Source organism: Pelodiscus sinensis, chromosome 2 (genome assembly GCF_049634645.1).
Source record: "Pelodiscus sinensis isolate JC-2024 chromosome 2, ASM4963464v1, whole genome shotgun sequence".
Classification (NCBI taxonomy): Eukaryota; Metazoa; Chordata; order Testudines; family Trionychidae; genus Pelodiscus; species Pelodiscus sinensis.
This window is the reverse complement of record NC_134712.1, coordinates 99970484-99990004: the sequence shown is the minus strand read 5'-3', so window position 1 is coordinate 99990004 and position 19521 is coordinate 99970484. Positions and strand designations below refer to the sequence as shown.

The window sequence follows — 19521 nt, the reverse complement described above, 5'->3', positions numbered from 1 at the left end:
AAAGTATTTTTAAAAATGTACAAATATCTCATTAACAGAGAAGCATGGATTAGCTATGATTTTTTCAGCTGATGAAATACTATACCAAATAATTTTTTACATGTTTCTTGAAAAAGCAAACTTACACACAGCAGGAAATAAAAATAACATATGTGTTACAGTACAGAACATTTAGACCTCTCAGACTGTATCATTTTCTGGGGCAGACCTTAAGCTGATGTATTTTAATTTATACCAGCTGAGGATCTCTGCTTCTGTTCTTTACAAATTTTGTATCCAACAATCTGGTTCATAAAAAAACATAAGATGCCTGTTGGAAGATGAAGGATTTTCCTACCGTAACATTATTTTTTTTCTTTTTACCTGAGTAACTGAAGTAAACAGATTACAAGGCAATTTAAACATATTAGCTAATACAATGTTTACTAGACTTTTGATATATAGAAATGTACCTTGACACTATTTGCAATTTTACATATACAAACTAGATAGGAACTTTTAAAACATATTTACTGAACAGCAATGTCTGATATTCTGTACAAATCAGCAAGTGCAATGGAATTATGTACAGAAATTTTTACATATTTTGTGCAAGTTGGCTTCCATGTGCATTTAAAGAACAGCTGTCAATGTCACAGAATTCGTGTATCTGTTAATATTTACTGGTGTTAGGAATGGAGAATACAGAAAAAAGGACAACAACCCCTAAAGTAATACTGTGCTATGCAGACATCTGTACATCATTCAAATAGTGCATATTATCAATGTTTGAGGATGAGCAATATATAGCAGCAAATACAGACAATGGGCATTTACATTATCTAGGCTTTTTATACTGTATGTAAGTGGGAATGAATATACCTATATAGAAGCAACAAGGAAATAATAAGCAACCTCTTAGGAAATTATTTACTATTCAACTTTCTATTCAACTTTCAGGAGAACAGTGCAGTTGAAAAAAACCCCTTTACAGTAGCAACCAGCATTGCCAACTCAAATGTAAATTGAGTTTATTTTCTACTTGTAGTAACTGAAAAAAAATCAACATGAAGAAAATGAAGTTTATTTTACTTCTGATAGTATTATCAGTAAAGTGTAGTTCTCTATGTTATCTAGCAAACATTCCCTCCTCTTTTTGTGCTGTGTTTATGCCATTTGTTTAAAAGTTTTTCTTTCTTTAGTCCAACCAAAATATGTTGTCACTTGAACACAGTTTGTGATCTTAAGCAATTCTCAGAGTGGCATGGTTGAAAAAACTGAAGAAATACTGTCACATTTACGAGGTAAGCTTGGAGTAACTTGGAGGAGAAAATTTACGCTTCAAGTACTTGAGAATATAAAGTGGAAGACAGCTTACAACAGTGATAGCTGACACTTTCCACAGGAAGGTCAGAGTCGTGATAAAGGCAACATCTGTAGCAATAAAATAAGAAAATACGTTAGAAGAGGCGCTGGTGTAGATTCTTAGACTTACATGGTGCAAAGACATTAAATAGTTATACACCGTTTTCATAAGTTATTATTCAAAACTGTGCTACAAATTAATGCTGACTAAATGAGGAATACAATTATAAGCTCTAAGTGTTCTCCATTATTAATTATTATTATTATTAGTTAATGTTATCTAATCAATTTGGGCCCTATATAGGGCTTTTAGGCCCTCTTTTGTCACTCCAGCTCTTCTACTCTGTGTAAAGTGGCTGGAATGAGTGTGAAGCTCTCCCCCTAAGACTCAGAATATTTCCAATATACAAAGTGGTAGACTCTTGCGTGTCCTGCTTCACTGTTACAAAAAAGTTTTGCCATTGATTCCTACTGGACATTGCAGTCAGTTTTTCTTGGGTATAGAACACGTTCTCACCAGGAAAACCCCCCATTAAACGCACTAATCCACTGAAGAGTTAGGATTTTCTTTTCATTTTCATATGGTTTCTCTTGTTCTTATAATGTCTTTTCCAAGGGATAATGCAAATTCACATTCAGAAATTTTAATATTACTAGTGGGTTATGCGCTGTGCTTGTTACGCTCGCCAACCCCCTCTCTCTGGCCGCTTTCTCTTTATGTATGTATGTATGTATGTATGTATGTCAGAGAGAGAGAAAAAAAGAAAACATATTTTGTATCCCTCCCTTGCCCCAATATTCATTTAAGTTTAGAAGAGAAAATTAGCCAAAAAATAGAAAACATTCATAGGAGAAAACTCAGCATTTAATATCACCACTTGTATAAATAGCAGCAAGCTGAGACACATGTTCTATGTGTCATCAACTGAGAGCTGTTGATTATAGAAATGAAGATCAAGTTAGAAGAATTAAATTACTTTGGTCCCCTACCCTCGCACCTAAATTATTGGAAGAAATAGGATTTATATTATTCCTATTATTCAGCCATACTAGACATCCCACTTCTAGTCTTCTGTGACATTTTGGAACTGCCAGAGAAATTCTACTGATATTTATAAATATCAGATTATATTCTAATAATATACAAACACCACAAAGCCAGGTATCTGGAAAAACATGTTGTTAACTTGCGTATAATTTATAATGGGCTTATGAAAGAAGCCCTAGTTTATTCATCCATGAACACTAGAAACAGTAATGTCTTTATTTAATGAGTTTGGCTTTGTTTCTGTATTTTTTAATCTTTGAGGAAATTGTAATTCAACCTACCTAAGAAAGCTCCAAAAGACACTCTGCCTATACCTGTTACAAAGAAAGGAAATAGGAAAGGGACAGATTTATAGAAAAACAAGGAAATTAGAAAAGATTAGCTATACAAAATGAAACAGGTAAGAGAGATCAGAAAGATTTTATAAGTGGTATTAATCAGAATAATTTGAATAATTTCATGCTGTGCAATAGAGTTGAAATAATTTGGCATTTTGGCATTTAGTATCTATTTAAAATTAAGCATGCTTTAAAAGCATAAGTACCCAAGTTATATCATTTGAAAAAAACTAAAAAGTGTAAGTTACTATATCAACAATCAAATGAAGTTTACAAGTTTAAAACTGAGTTCAAATTCACTTCAGAAAGATGCAGCATGAGAAATGTTAATGCTCTGGTAATTCTATTAATCATTAGTCAAAATATGTCCCTTGCAAAATATATAGGATTTAGCATTAAGTCTGCTTAACTACTCACAAGTCTGTATGCTCTTGTTGTAGAGATATGCATAATGAGCACAATTCAACACTCCTCAGCAATGAGCAACTTAAAAGGTAGGATACAGTCAAATATTTTAGTTTTTAATCTTTCCAATGTTCACATGTTGCCAAATTTGTGATTTTTATGACTTTTAGGGGTTAAACATGCTCAATCTATCTAAAAAGCCTTTATTTAATTAAAAGTTCTTATTCATACAAAAATAGAGGAGGACATGGCTTGTTTGTACATGGTATGCAAAAACTTCATCATCTGATTGAGTTTAGGCAGAGAATAAATCCTGGTTAGGAGGGAGACACACCCGGGGTGTCCAGCCAAGAGCGGTGATGACCAGGGAGACAGGTACCTAGAGTGCCCACAAGGGATGACAGAGGGGGAATACAGGCACACTTGCCCTGAGCGGAAACCATAATAAATCCTTTCTTGGTGTTGAGCAAAATTGTGGCCATTTGATCAAAAGTTGAAGATATTTGTCTCCATTCTCACTGGTGCCTTGCCATGTGCAGTCCTTCTGTGGCATTTCAGTAGATAACCCACTACCTTCCATTTAAAGCCTCTGCCTACAAAGAGAAAGCCCAACAAGGGAAGATCCAGAAAGATGCAGAGTAAAAATGTCCAACTCAGTATCTGCATGGTGGCATAATTACAATGCACCTCTCCTGACATCTAGAAAGTAACAGGAGCATCCAAGAGCAAGAGGTGAAGCTTTTTTAATGGCACCTTCAGACCAAACAGATTTGTTTCCTGTGAGTATCCAGCTGTAGCTACAGAAAACCGTAGGAGAGAGAGATATCTGCTGACTTGCATGACAAAAATCAACTTTTAGTGCCATTTATTCCAGTTAACATTTCAGAGACAATGTAGTTAAGAGAGAAGGAGCTAGATTCTATTCTAAATTCCTGCTAATTACACCTGTGAAATCACATTGACGGCTAACTGAATTACACAGGTTTCACTGAGCAAATAATTTGATCTGAAAAATCAGTCAGAAGGAAAAACTCTCAGATTCTAGTGAAGGTTTGTGGGATTTGCAATTCAGTTTTGCCCATCCTCTATTCCCCTTTGCCTTCTAAACTGAGCACACATGACACAGCTATATTTCAGAAAACTGAACTTTAAATACAAATGTGTATTTATCATTTTCCTAGATACCTGCCTGGGGAACGCTGCACCACTGTGTGTATGTAGAATTCCTGTCTCCCCTACAAATGTTTTTGCTTCCCTTCAGAAAAATGACTTTCTGATTGGGAACCAAAGAGAACCTGCAAGAGCAGTTAGGAGTTCTGCCCCAAACAGTGCAGGTACATTGTTTTAGGTGCTTTGAGCAGCCAGCAGAGTTAAATAACTGTGAGGGCTCAGGAAGCCATGGCTGGTGGCTCCTGCCTTGTACTAGGCTCAGATGCTAGTCCCATCTGTGTTGGGAGCAGGAGAAGATGGGACTAGCTCTTCACATGCAAGGAGAGGCTGGCACAGACCCACCCCCAAAAGCCTCATCTGGCTACAAGAAGCTCTGTACCCTTCTCGCTTCCTGCCTTCATTACTCCTCAGCTACAGTGGAAGGGGCATGGGAAGCTGCTCCCTGTCCTCTCAACCAGGGCTGGCTTGAGCCATTCCTGCACCCTGGGCAGCGGGCATGCAACACGTGTGCGGCTCCGCCCCCCCGGCGCACTGTGCACCTTAAAGCTGCAATCGGGCGTGCGGTGCGTGTGGCCCCCGGCCCTGGGAGCGCGGCGCCTTTTACAGCTGCCATCAGGCGCCTCCCATAGGTTGGCGCCCCGGGGAGCTGCCTGGCTACCCCCCGCTTAATCCGGCCCTGCTCCCAATGCCAATGCATCTGGACTGCCCCATAACGTCTTCTGCTGAGCCTCAGCCCCCACGTTGAGAACTCCCCCAACAATATCCCTGCACCCAAACCCCTCCCTATGCTTCCAAGTCTCATCCCCTGCATCTGAAGCCTCCCTCTCCTCCTCCCCCAGATACCCACCTTACCTGCATCTAGAGCCCTTCTGCTCTCAGACCTCCTTGCGAAGCCTCACCCGCCCACATCTGGACTCTCCCTAAGCCCCTATCCACTGAACTCACAAACCCCCAACAAGCCCCTGAACCTCCAAATCCTCCCAGTCTCTCCACTGAGATATCCATACCCAGATTACCCCATACAGAACCCTTTGAGCTCACACCTGTTTCCCCTTACACTAAGTCCTTCCATACTTGAATCCTGCTATGCTGAACCGACCTGTTCACACCTGGATGGGTGCATGTGCAAGATGCTGTCCCTCTCTCTTGCTATTTTTATGCACCTGGTATGGGGATTCAGGAACCTGGGATGTTTCTGGGGCAGGCCCAGGCCTTGCACTGTGTCAGGGTTGGGTGCAGCCTCAATGCTGAGTCTGTGTTCAGATGTGGGAGACAGGTTGTAGGGGGATTTCCCACTTCTGTGTAGTCAGTGACCTGTGTGCCCCATTGCTGCGATGGAACCTCCACATTTATTTATTGACAAATGATGTGGAATTTTGCAGCATCATATATATATATAGTAGCCCAATGTCTGAGACTCTGTAATGTTGAAATGCTGGATGTTCCCTCTGGGGGGCGCTGTTGCCTCCCGCTCAGCTGGGCCGCCGCGGAGGAGCCCAAACTGCTGCTTGTTCTGCTTGCTCCCCCGCAGCAGCCTGGCTGAGCGGCACAGAAGTCAGCCAAGCACCACAGTGGGAGGCGAAGGGGGGTGGTTATGTGCGGCATGACAGCGGCTCCAGGCCCTGCCCCCTGGCCATGAACAGACCCTGTCTGGGGGGAAGGGTAGGGGAACAAGGGGGAGGGGGACATGGAGGACAACTGGGAGGGTGCAGGATCAGTGCTGGGGTGAAGGGAAACGATGCAGGGGGGCAGCTGGAGCTCATAGGCAGCCGCTTAGCCGGGCTGCTGCTGCGCGGGAGCAAGTGGCGCAAACAGCCGTTTGGGCTCCGCGCTCCCCATGCAGGAGGAGGAGGAGAAGAGAAAGTGAGATGGAGAGAGAGGCAGGAGATGGAGGAGAGCTGAGAGAGAGAGGGGAGACAGTAGGAGAAGGGGAGAGAGAGAAAGAGACGGAGCAAGAGATCAGAGACGCAGGAGAGAAGACCGAGATAGAAAGGGAATAGGACATGGAGGAGAGACTGAAAATCCCATTTTATGATGAGCTAATTGGATAGTTTTAAAATATTGTGCAGTTTTTTCTGAAGAATTTTTAATTTTTTTTGGTGCAGAATTCCCTCAGCAGTACTACATGGACAAAATGTAGGGCAATTGAAGTTTAATATAAGAAAAATAAATCTTAGCCTGAGTTTCCTCTAAAATTGCCATTTAAGGATTTTTGAACAATGTCTTCTGCTTCACATTGTAATCCCTTATAATTTAGTGATACACAAATCCTTATATGTTCTTGGATCAGATCTAATGAGACTCATTGGAACTAACTTCCACAAACCAACAGAATAAATCTTCAGCTCTATGCAAAGTCTGCTACACACATGGACAAAATGCCTTCTTAGTACACTAAAGTTTGACTTTACAGGCCAGGTTTCAAATCTGAATTAGGTCTCAAAAGATAAAATTTATACATTTGTTACTGAATATTTCATTGCAAAGGCTTTAGGGGAGAGACTTTCAGGTTTGGAATGTGTCTACAATATTAGATGTTGCTGTAATTCAAGCTTCAGCAATGCCCATTACAATATTTTAATTAAGAGAATTAAATGATAGGTCATATTTAAATTGCACAGGGAGAAATGGCATGGAGAACACTGAATACTGCTAGTAGTCATCACTGTACCAGGCTTTGGCCAGCAGTAATATATTTATGGACATTACCTTAGTAGTACAAGCAACAAATATTTTTATTCAATACAAGAAAATGATCATTAGGACTGGGAATATCTTTTTGGATTGTTTCTGCCACCTAATAAAATAGGCTTGATTATTATATACAGAAATATTAAAATGCATTCTAACTACTATCTGGAGACTTGAAATCAACATGTTAATAAATGTCATGTATATTTCTGTAAAACTTTTTATGTTACAGGTGTAAAGTGTTGATATGTCACTGGGATTTATCTCACTAAAACACTTCCCTGCCATTGCAGATGCCTGAGACATTGATGCACCTTAGTCCTTCCTGTTATCCACCTGTGGTGCAAATAGTTCTCTCAGAAATGTATTCCTTTGGCCTAATTATGGCTGTTGGATTTGGAGTGAGGGTGGCTGGGTGCTGTCAGGGCCTGTGACATTGATGAGGTCACACTAGATGATTTGGTGGTCCCTTCTGGCTTTACACTATATGACTCTAATGGCAGGTCTACGCTATGGGGTAAAGTCGACCTAAGTTACATAATTCCAGCTTTGTGAATAATGTAGCAGGAGTCGACATAGCTTAGGTTGACTTACTGCAGTGTCTACACCATGCTGGGTTGACGCAAGAAACTTTCCTGGTGGCTTACCTTAATGCTTCTCATTCCAGTGGAGTACTGGTGTCTTTGGGAGAGCAATCTGTGTCTAGCGGGTCTTTAATATACCCACTAAATTGACCCCTGGTGGATCAATTGCTGCAGCTTCAATCTCCGGGTAGTGGAGACAAGCCCTAAGACTTGGACTACACAACTGAGTCAGGCCAAAGCAAGGCAACTTACATTAACCTGACTAAGCGTCTACATTGAAATTTTGTTCCCGCTGACGTGGGACACCAACGCCACAAGAAGTGTGGAGTCAATATAGTTAGGTTGACACAATGTCAATGCAGACACTGCACTGCTGACTCATGGACGGTTGCTGGCTTTCAGAAGCCATCCCATAATGCCCCGTACTGACAGTTCAATCATTGCAAGCATTGCTAGTGAGAATGTGCACTGCTGACACAAGGCGGCAACTGCAGACATACACAAGCGATATAGTTACTGTGGTGGCTTTATGCTGATGGAAATTAATCAGATTTAATTTTGTAGTGTAGATTAGCCATAAGGCCAGGTCTAAACTACAAATTTATATCACTATAACTACCCCTCCACAAACAACAAATGACCTAACTCCCAGTGTAAGCAGTGCTATGCAGCTGGGAGGGTTTTTCCCACTGACATAGCCATCATCCCCTAATTACACAAACAGGAGAAGCTCTCCCATTGGTATAGCAGCTTTTTAAGGATAAACCAGCAGACCAGCACTAAGGGTATGTCCACACTGTAATAAAAAAACCACACACAATGCAACATATGGAATCAGGTTTCAGAGCTCAGACAGCTGATTCAGGCTAAGTGGCTACAAAATGGCAATGTAGACATTTGGGTGTGGGCCCTATCCCCAACCCAAATCTCTACACTGCAATTTTATAGCCCTTCTGCCTTAGTGTCATGTGCATGGGTCTTCTATTGCAGTGCAGACACACCCACAGGGTGCATCTAGACTGGCAGATTTTGTGCAAACGCTTTTGCACAAAAACTTGCCAGCTGTCTACACTGGCCACTTGAATTTGCGCAAGAGCACTGACGTTCTAATGTAAGAATTCAGTGCTTCTTGCGCAAATATTTTGATGCTCCCGCTCAGGGATAAGCGCGCAGGAGGGCCAGTGTAGACAGGCACCTTAGTTTTTTGCACAAGAAAGCCCGATGGCTAAAATGGCCATCGGAGCTTACTTGCGCAAAAGCACGTCTATCCTGGGCATAGATGCTTTACCGCAAAAGCACTTTTTGCGCAAAAGCATCCATGCCAATCTAGACGCTCTTTTGAGGAAATACTTTTCATGGAAATACTTTTCCATTAAAAGTATTTCCGCAAAATCATGCCAGTCTAGACGCAGCCAAAGAGTTTTGGAAGCTGGTACTTTGGAATGGTTTTTCATTACATTATATCCAATTTCAGTATTATATGTCTAATAACTACTCAAAGCTGATTCGAGATAAGCAGTTTGAGTTTTTGTCCCTGAAACAAAGCTGACAACAAAATAAGCTTATGTTACTTGAGTAAAATTGTCACAAACTGTATAAAAAAAGTTACAAATCCTAAAGAAAAACACGGCAGAGAATTTTGCAATTTGTGATTAAACATGTCTTTACATTCAAATTAAAATAAAATTTTACTTGTTGAAGCTCTTTCACAAACTATATTACTACACATTTGCAACCTAACATGAGAAAAAAATTACAAAGAATTGTATGTTAGAAAGTGTATTTTGCAGGGAAAGATTTTCCATAGCTACTTACCAAAATATTCATTTAGAAATGCAAGAGAGGCCACATAGCAGCCAAGACTGAAGAATTCAGCCACCACCATTAACCAGTGCCATGTTCGTATGGTCAGTGCAACCATCAAGAGTTCAGTCAAAATTAGGGCAGTAAAAGAAATTGCAACAACATGTACAAATTCAGATTCAAAAAGGAGAAGGGCTCCATACATCAGAATGCCACCTAAAAACAAACACACACACACCACAAAAAATTTGCACAGTGAATCTGTAACTATATGTTGGGGAATTCATCTTTACAAATGCAGGTTGAAAATGTATTAGCTACTGTGAAAACAGTCTAGATAATTTTCTTATTAAAGAGCAACACTAACATTTATTTTTAGATCATGTATATAAAAACAGAAGAATTGAAATGAGATTGTCAAAAACTAAAAAATTACTATTAGAATATTAAACACAATGTAGTGTAATGTATCTGGTCAACAATTAATTGTATTTTCAACAATCTCTCATTTATGTGTAGCAGTAGACAAAATGTGAACAACAATTTGTAACAGATTAGATAATTCGGATTTCTTAAACAGTACTTCTATCATGCAATGAAAGAAAACCACTGTGGAGTGTTTGCAATATGATAAGTGCTCGTTAAAAATTTTTGGATTAACATTTAATTAAAAACAGATAAGATTTTAGGCAACATCTATCAATAAAAATACCAAACCACACCACATCCTGAACAGATCTGGCACACTGCTTGAAAATTGATTCACAGATAAACAGAAAGCAATTTGTATAACGATGAATGAAATTTTAAACTTTGGAAATTTAATCTGTGATTGAAAAACAATATTGTTAACAGCAGACAGAAAAACTTCAGTAAAATTAGGAAACTCTCCTACCTTGGTAAATACTGATTAAAACCCAGACGAGGAAGGTTTTAAATGACAAGGATCTACCCTAGAGGAAAGAAGAAAAGTTAGTTAAATACAGCAGAAAAATCTACTTGATATGCAGATTTCGGAGTAGCATTACTCTGTCAAAGGCAAATGTTAATTTTACAATTACACAGAGAACTTTTATATGTGACATGGGCTGCAAAGTTTTTGTTAGACATGAATCTTACAGATTAGCTTGAAATTTGTGTTGAAAAATCATAATGTTGGGAATACAACAGTTGAATATAAAGAAAAACCAGGCATTTTATTTTTCACTGTTATTGGTTTCTCTTTTAGAAAGACTCTAGTTACATTAAAATTGTTACTTGGTTTGCTTTTAAATTTTTGGGAAGGACTTTTATTTGTTACATTTTAACATATGCATGAAAGAAAACAATAGTTTAGAACTGCAGTCCTGAGTCTCAAAGATACCAAACAAGACCATAATTGGTATAGTACATGCTAACTGTCCCTTGAAACAGACAAATTCTGCTCATCAGAGAGACAAGCTTTTAAGCAACACAGAGCTCTTCTTCAGTGGCAGAAAGGTACAATATTACCCTGTCTCTAGTATCCTGGGACTGATACGGAGCACTGCATATTCCTTTAAATGTCAGGTAGCCATTTGCTAAGGCACAGTGCCCATTTTTGTATTCATTAAAACAATAAAAGCTTATTACTTTAAAAGTTTTTATAGATTATTTCCTTACCCGATAATTTTTGTCTTCCCGTGGCAGTAAACAAATCATGGGCCTAATCAAAATTAATTGGCTTACACATGTATAAATCAAAGAACATATAATTTAGTTTGCATGTGTATATGCCTGTGTGTCATGCATCCTATGAATGGATTTATGAAACTCGTTAAGACTTAGAAGAAAGTGCAGGCACTGAAAATACAAGCAGGCATAAAAAAACTCATCTGTTTCTGCCTATGAAAGAGCTGATTACACCCACACAGATGTGACTCTGCATTCAGCAAAGAAATGGATTTCAAAATAGCCTGGCCACAGACAGTGATGAACCCATTCTATTGATATAGGCTGAGACTAAAAATATTATCCTAGTCTTAATCAACTCCTTATCCTTTGCCTAGAATTGCCTAGAATACTGGTCCCAAGTAAGGCAAACAAACCTGTTAAAATATGTTTAAGAACACACACTGAACAAAATTATGCAAATGATTTCATAGCCAGAACAAAATACACATCTAAGTCAAAGGCAAACCTAAATAATTTAAGAAAAATAGTCTATGGAGTTCAGAATTTTCCCTCTGAACAGGATATGTTGCTCTAGCACTGGACCATGACTCTTCTAGCCCACAGGTTACAAGCAGACAGCTATTTCTGAAAGTGTGGGGGGAATGGACTCTTGAAGCTTGATTCACCAGCCCTGAAGGTTTAGAATCTGCCCAAGAGAGGAGGAAATCTGCACCAGAAGTAGGGATTCAATCACAGAAGGGGACAAGAAACAATTCCATCACAGCATTATTTTATGACTCCATGCTGGCAAAGATGCTGAAACATTCTCTCACTTGGATGTCTGGCCCCTCCCATATCTAGCAGCCTTCACCTACATTCTAAGCTTTGTCCACTTGTCCAGGATCCCTCAGTAGACCAGGGAATGGTACTTCTCCTTCATGTGTCTTTCCTGTATTGGATGAGTTACTCTTCTGTACAGCGGAGTATTATTGGTCCATAACCACACATTGACTAGGTTTTCTCTATAAAGACAATACAGTTCTCAAGTCTCCTCACATTCTTAGTTTCTTCCTCCTAAAACTGTTCTCTGGGCTCTATTATTTGAAATTCAGTGCTGTAGGGGCCAAACCATGGAACCTTCTGACTCAGATTATTTAAACACTGGATTTGGGCTTGAACAAAAGTTTAGTCTGTATTTCACAAAACCATTGCACAATGTTACAGAGCCTAAGGTCTCATCTACATAAACACTTAATTTGCAAAAAGCTGGGTGTGAAACTACCCCAAACTAGTCTACAGGCATTGTCTGCATGTGCCCTACAGATGTGCATTAACAGTTGGTTAACGTACTCTAGTCTAAAGGAGACTAGATCAAAGTGCATTAAACAACTGTTAATGCATGTTAGCATGGTCCACATGGATAGTTTGTTGCAGGCTAGATTCATACCCCAACATCCACAGACTAAATATTCAAGTATGCAAGCCCTAAATTAACTGCATTAATTACTCTTTGGAAAGGAGCCTCTTTCACATAACACCAACAACATTCAATATATAAAAAAAGCACTAGACCACCACTGGCAGCAAGTGGGGCTGAGTGGAAAACTATCATGAGCTGAAGATTTCAATGTCTTGAAATGCTAATTTGAAAAAAGGGGGGGGGAGGGCGGGAGACAAGAGTGGGACTTTCAAACAGCTAAGAGAAAAAAATCCCCCTGCTCTCCAAGACTCCCAAGCCTGAGATAAAATTGAAAATAAAATGGATCTAAAGACTTTTGGAAGAAAAAAAGCAACTGGAAGTGACTGTGCATCAGGCACTGACAAGCTGCTGATAGAATAGATCCATAAACAGTTACATTAACTTCTGTAGAGGTGTCTGGAGAATTTGACATTCTAGAGAGGACTGATCTCACTGTATCCCAAGCGATTACAGTTATTTCAGACTCACCTGACCAATAATGAATGCTAGGTCCCAGACTTTTTGTAGCTTTCTGAGGGACGCAGGAGTGTGATTAGACTCCGTGTATAGGTAGGAAAAAGCCAAATTTGCAAGTTTCCTGTGACTTTTTGTAGCAACCCGAAAGCCAGGGCTGATTGTACCAATGTAAAGGACATTCTAGTTCAAAAGAGAAGTTCATACTCCAAAGGGAGCCACCAGTTTATATTGCAAGCCAAGTTCTGCAAATCCATTAGATACTTTACAAAATATAAGTTGAAAGGAAGGCACAATCCAGTGAACTGGAATCCAGATTTTGGTGGTAAATTTCAGAGACTCAGAGGAACAATTTGACACACTAATCTCAGACCCCTAGATTCCTCAAAATTAATTAGATAACTTTATGAAAAATAGAAATTTTAGTCTGTAACTAATGTTTTCCCTATTTTTATTCTCTCTTCCATTACTATTTTCTGGGACAGTATTCCAAATAGCTTTCCCCTGGCCAGGAGACATTGTCTTTTTTCAGCAAGAGGTGTACAGCTGACAGAGCTGGAGATACCGTGATTTTTATTTGTGATGTGCCTGCACTCTTTTGGAGGTGCAATTTTGTCAGTAGGAACTGATGGTCAGTGGCAAGTTGAGCACCCCTTCTGAATGCATATATCCATGACCATTGACTGCCATCCTAATGAATCCATCTGGCCTGTAATAGGTCTACCTTCAATCTTCTGGTGACAGAAAAGCAAATCAGCAATCACCATGCAAATTCTAGCAGTTGCTGCCGGTCCTTGTTCTACATAATATCAAAATTCCTGAGTATATTTGTCCAGAGATCATTATCCTTTACTTCCAGCTCACTGAAGTTGCCCATAATCAGGATGACATCTTTTCTCAGTTTCATTAAGGATTGTCTGCAGTTGTTGGTAAAAATTATCTGCAGTGCATTACTGGACTTGATACTATTGGGAATGTATACTGCAACAATGGCAAAATGCCATTAGCCAATACAGAACCAGACAATCTGATCGGGTAAGAAGCAACATGTATTGGTCTATTTATTAGTCTAACCTTGATAAAAATTAACTCCCTGTCCATTATCAGCCTTGAGCTCCATTTTATAATCTATTCAGCATTAACATTATGGATGGGACATCGTATAGGTGGCAAATGTCAAAAACTTGACCAGTGACCAAGACAGTACGGGAGGATACTTGACAGATATGGACATTTGTATAGCTTCTGCTATGTCCCAGACCATGAGAGGCCTCTGTGGGCTACTGTGACATTAAGCCTGGTATAAAGCCATGTATCTACAGAACCCCATTTATAGTAACTGTTTGGCAGTGAAATGTGGGTGTGGAGGAAGAATGAAAGACACCAAACTGACATTTTTTATTCTTATCTTCATCAACCTCTCCATATTAAGTGGCAGAACAGATCAGAAATGAGGCTGAGGCCAAATGCAGCAACCGCCTCCATCAGCACAGTTTGACTTTGGTGGCTTTCTTGGAATGGACATACTAGCATAAAAGATCAATGTTTTCTGAAGTGTTTGTGCCAATGAATGCTGCTATATGGACAGCTACATGGTTGCCAAAAAGCCCTAGAGAGACAGTAAGATTCGCAGTAATGGTCAATCTGAATATCCAGTCGTAACATCTTAAGGACCTAGCTAGAGACTGAACCAGGAGGTGTTTGGTCTGCAAGTAGATTATGATCCTTTGAGAACTGCCACGATGATGATCTCCATTGGCCTAAGGAACAAAAATCCTGAAACTATTTTCAAATATGGATGAAATCTTCTTTCAGCAACTATGCTTGCCTTTTTTAATATTATGTTAAAGTTTTGCATAACAAAACAGTATGGTTTATCACCAGTTGAAACCACTGAGATTACAGCTAGTTCAGTACATTTGAAAAGTGTTTTTTATAAATAATTTGGTTTGAAGAGCTCTTCTGCGGTTGAAATATTTGGAATGGGTCTTATTTATCAGAACAGGCGAAAAATGCACACTAATTAAAGCAAGGTATGAGAACTATACACAAACAGTAATGTGATTATGAATAAGGAATCTGTTAATGAAGCTAAAGCTAAAACCAGACCACCACAGATTTTAAAAATGCCTGGTTGTCATATTACCAGAAAAGATTATCCAACTCTATCTAACATGGTGAAAAAAGCTGAATTTCTCCTTAAAATTGTATTTCTAAAATTAAAACACAATTGTAAACTTAGAAAACCTGCCATAAATTATATTGCATTATATATTCACTTAAGTAGTAGTAGTAATAAACATTATTAATATTATGACAAAGTATTAACAATGGAAGAACACTTGGAAATCAGAAGGCCTAATTGTGAGTTTGTCTTACCTGAAACATCTCTTCATTGTAAATATAACTTGCAATGATTTTTGTGCATACCAGAGTCAAAATAAATATAATTTATATTTGAACACTTTGCATATTCATACCTTGGTGAGGTCCTTATAAAGTTCTGGATATAGCAATGCCATTTCTGGCTTCACATCCTGATCCAAAACTAAAGAGAAGACTGGAAACATAGTGTATATGGTCGCATACCTTAGGGAAAAAAACAGTCTATGTGAAAATCATTCAATTGTACTCTTTATGAAATCTATTAACATGAAATAATCCTTAAATAGTGATTTTTAAAGTTGAGTAAATCTGGCTTAGTGAAAGTTGTACCTGTCAGCGCGGGGTAACTTACCCACACACATTTGCAAATACTAATTTACCTGATCCTGGGCTTCTTCTGAGAGTTGCCAATTGTGTACAATTGTGGGACACCAATACACTAACAAAAATTTAGACAAACCTACCACCTAATTTATTACAGTCACAAAACTTAATTCAATTTTGAAACCAGACAAGACAAACTCACTGTTGCATCTCCTATTGTTAGCATCTTTGTAATACAATATGAAAAACAAATATGGAAACAAGTGTTGTCACATTACTGAAAGATGGCACAAGTGAATCAAAAGATCTCAACAGCTGGGTTTTTAATAAACATATGCTGTCTTAGGACCAATGGATTTGAAGACCACAAATCATGTACTTTTGATATGGTACTCTAGAAGATTTGTAAATTCTTTGAGAACTTCCTGTATGTCTATGAAGTGGCTAGTGTAATGGGACCCTGATTTGGTTTGGGTCTCTAGATGCTATTGTATTAAAAATAATAATAATAATAATAATAATAATAATAATTATAAAAGTGAGGGGGAAGAGGGCAGGAGATTAAGACAGACACAATGCATGGTTGCTGCTGAAAAGAAATCCTGAAAACATGCTGACAAATCAGTTCCTTGTAACAAGGCCATCTTGGATGCTTCCAGTCCTGAGTGTATGCAGGAGACAGAAAGACTGTGTAGCTGATTTGGAGACAGCCTCTATGGGAAAACTTCACGACCACTAGCAAGAGTTTCAATTTTTAGCAGCAAGAAGACTATGGTATTCTCACTTGGAGGTTTGGGGGTAAGGGGAGGAATCAGACCACCAGCTGAAAACTGGTTTACGGGAACCCCCTACTTCAATAGGAAGACTGACAGAGCCCTGTCTGGATACCAAATGAACTGTGGATATAAGTTTCTAGATACAAAATCTGCATTTGAAAAAAATGAGCTGTGGATATCTACATCTTCATCCATGGATGCAGATACTTGCAGATATAAAGCAGGTTTGCAGGGTTCTACAGCTCAAGAGGGCTGCAGATGACATCAAACACAGCTGCTACAACAGACTGAGAAGTCCCCTTCTTTGAGACAGCACTCAAGATTGGGTTTCCCTATGGGAGTGCATATCTATATCAGTGCATACGCAAGTGTAGGCAAGGCCTATCTACCACTGTAAATCAGAAAGATGGGCCAAAAGAAGGTTCCTGGGTATTAATGGATAATCCAGTAGCTGCAGAGTAACAGGCAAACCTATGTGCTGTAGCGATTGCCAACAAAAGGGTCAAAGTGATTGTCAAGAAACAAAGGTAGGCCTAGATATATACCTTATGTGAAATCTAGGCACGGTTTCTTTAGCACTTCTCTCGCCTATACCTGACCTACCTTTTTTCCTTACAAATGCAATTAAAAGAAATATACACACACTGGGAAGACACAAGATCCTCCATCAACAGAGCTTCCAGCTTGAGCGGGGATGTAATCCATTCACCCCATGCAAAGCTCAAGGTGTGGGTGGGGGAAGATTGTACCTCTCTCCATGGTGAGTGGCCCTCAGCAGACTTCTATCTCTCCCACTCTGCCCATGCAAGTGAATGGGGCGCTAAAGCAGAGGCTACCAAGATTGGAAAGGGGCTAGGAGGCTCCCAGGAACTTCAGCAGGCACCCTGCCAGGTAGTAACTCACAGCAGCCCCTGGCTGGGTGGCTGAGACACTCACCTTGCTTCAGCCCCACATGCTGGGCTGCTATCAACCTATGCCCGGAGTCTGGACACCCATAGGAGAGCTGTATGTAACCTTCCAACTTTTAACCTACTTTTAAATTTTAAGTGCCTCTAAGCACATGCCTACTGTGCCTAGCTGGAAATCTTGCTCTAGTCATAGGCTGCAGTGAACATGGCCACCAAGGAGAAGAAATGAAAAGCACAAGAGTTAGTCATTTGCTGGACTAGAGGAATCATATGGTTCTCATGTACTGAAGGCCACCAAAGAAAACAATTGGCAATGAGATTACATTGACCTTTCTGCACGTCTCCATAGGAAGGCAACATCAGAAGTTATGAATAACTTAAAAGATTTAAAAACACAAGCACTCCAAAATCACTTTGAATTCAGGCCAAGATTTTCAAGATCAAGAGCTTATAGTTAAACTTCTAAATCTATACTGATGCACATAAATCTAAATATGTCATATGCTACGTAAAAGGACTTGTTGCAGCAACATTTTGAGGAGTTCTGCATTACAACTGCACAGGATCCAGTCATGCCTGAACCTGAGCTGTGACTTGAGCATGTGATCTCCTGTACAGTGCTTTGAGGCCTTCAGATACTCCACAAGCAAAAGGTATAAAGCAATGATTTCGGTCAGGTAAAGCACTGTGTTTTCACCCCACTTATACTTGTAAATTTCAAATGTGGGCAGCAGAACAGAGTACATACAGTCCAGCCTCAGAAAGATCTTTTACGGTGGAAAAAGTGGAAAACTGGAAACTGATGATGGAAAAAGGTCCACAGGAAAAAACGTGTGTTACATTCAGTTACAACTGAGGTGCTTCACTAAGCTGGATATGCCCAGTTATGTGCAGCTCACTTGTTTTTGCAGTTGCCATAATGTAGGCATTTGGATCAGCGGCTTTGATGTTGAAATCAAATTAGTTTTTTTTACTTTTACTCATACACCTTAGTATTTGGGATTTTTTTTCTTAAAGGATTAGTTTTATTTCTACAAGGCATTGCCAATGGGATACCTGGTATCTTGTGCTACTTTTGAGAGTTTCAGCACTGAGGAGTGGTAAAGGAGGTTGGTTGCTCTGTGACCCTCTGCTAAATGGATGGTGTTTTGAACATACAAGTACCTGTTAGCTTGTCAATCACAAATGCAAGAAAAACGTGGCAAAAACTAGTATTTTCTTTAAAAAAATGAAATTATACTGAAATAAATGTTACCTGGTATTAGAACTATTGACTGTAACTTACCCTACCATTAGGAATCCCTGGTACAAAGGGATAGAAGCAAAATAGAAGACTGAAGAAAATACAGCCTTGAAAAAAAGAACACATTTTAAAACTATTAGTTGCTTTATAACAATTCCTCTCCAAGCAATGCAATTAACTACAACTCAAATTAAATTATTAATTTTAAAACTTTCACAATAAATATTTTTACCTGCAATGACATATCGGCATTATAGAAACAGAAAAGACTGAATACCTGCATAGTTGAAATAATAAGGCCCCTGTGCATGACAAATTGACCAAGTGCTGCTGATCTTTTGTAACTATTTCGACCATGAACCATCAGCAGCCTTCCAATGTGTTTAAATTGTGTGATAGAAAAGTCAGCTGCCAGGGAAGCTTGTTTTCCCTCCTAAAGCAAAAACAAAATACATGTTAAAAGTATTACATTCCATGCAAAATAGGATCTTGGAAAGTGTCTCAACAGATTAATAATAAACCAAAAAATCCAGATTTCAAAATTATAAGCAGCAATTTGTAACTTCAAAAATTACTCCTGTATTATAATAGATAAGGTTAAGATTCTGTCACTTAGTAGACATCAGAGACAGGCTGTAGTCTATAAACAAAAATTCATGGAAGCCAATGACCTGTGCCTAACTTTTACTAAAGATATGCTGAAGGAGGGAGAGACTAACAGTGGGGGCACTGCTCAGTCGTTTTTGGGGGCCACCGCTCCGCCCATGGGGCTGGTCATTTTCTACTGCTCTGGCAGCCCCAGGACTTGCCATTGTCACTGCTCCTGCAGCAGGGGCTGACCTAACCCTCCCCTTCGGGTGTTCAGCTCTGTTGCTGCTGTTTCGGCAGCGACAGTTGCACCAGCCCTGCCATCGCAGAAATCATGGAAGTCTTGGAA

The 19521-nt window shown here is 39.4% G+C and overlaps 1 protein-coding gene across 4 annotated transcripts in view; it reads right to left on the bottom strand.

Moving 5' to 3' along the window:
• Positions 1-1047: 1047 nt before the first annotated feature.
• Positions 1048-19521, bottom strand: part of ATP9B (ATPase phospholipid transporting 9B (putative)) — a 314205-nt gene continuing 295731 nt past the window's right edge. For 3 of the 4 annotated variants that reach the window (XM_075921103.1, XM_006128868.4, XM_075921104.1), the window contains 6 exons: positions 18862-19017; positions 18627-18691; positions 15429-15537; positions 10279-10336; positions 9396-9599; positions 1048-1413 (listed from right to left, as the gene is read on the bottom strand). In XM_075921103.1, coding sequence (XP_075777218.1) covers positions 1277-1413; positions 9396-9599; positions 10279-10336; positions 15429-15537; positions 18627-18691; positions 18862-19017 — 729 coding nt within the window. In that variant the 3' untranslated portion in view covers positions 1048-1276. Of the gene's footprint in view, positions 1414-2673; positions 2707-9395; positions 9600-10278; positions 10337-15428; positions 15538-18626; positions 18692-18861; positions 19018-19521 lie in introns of all 4 variants that reach the window. The other variant, XM_006128867.4, reaches the window with a different exon arrangement.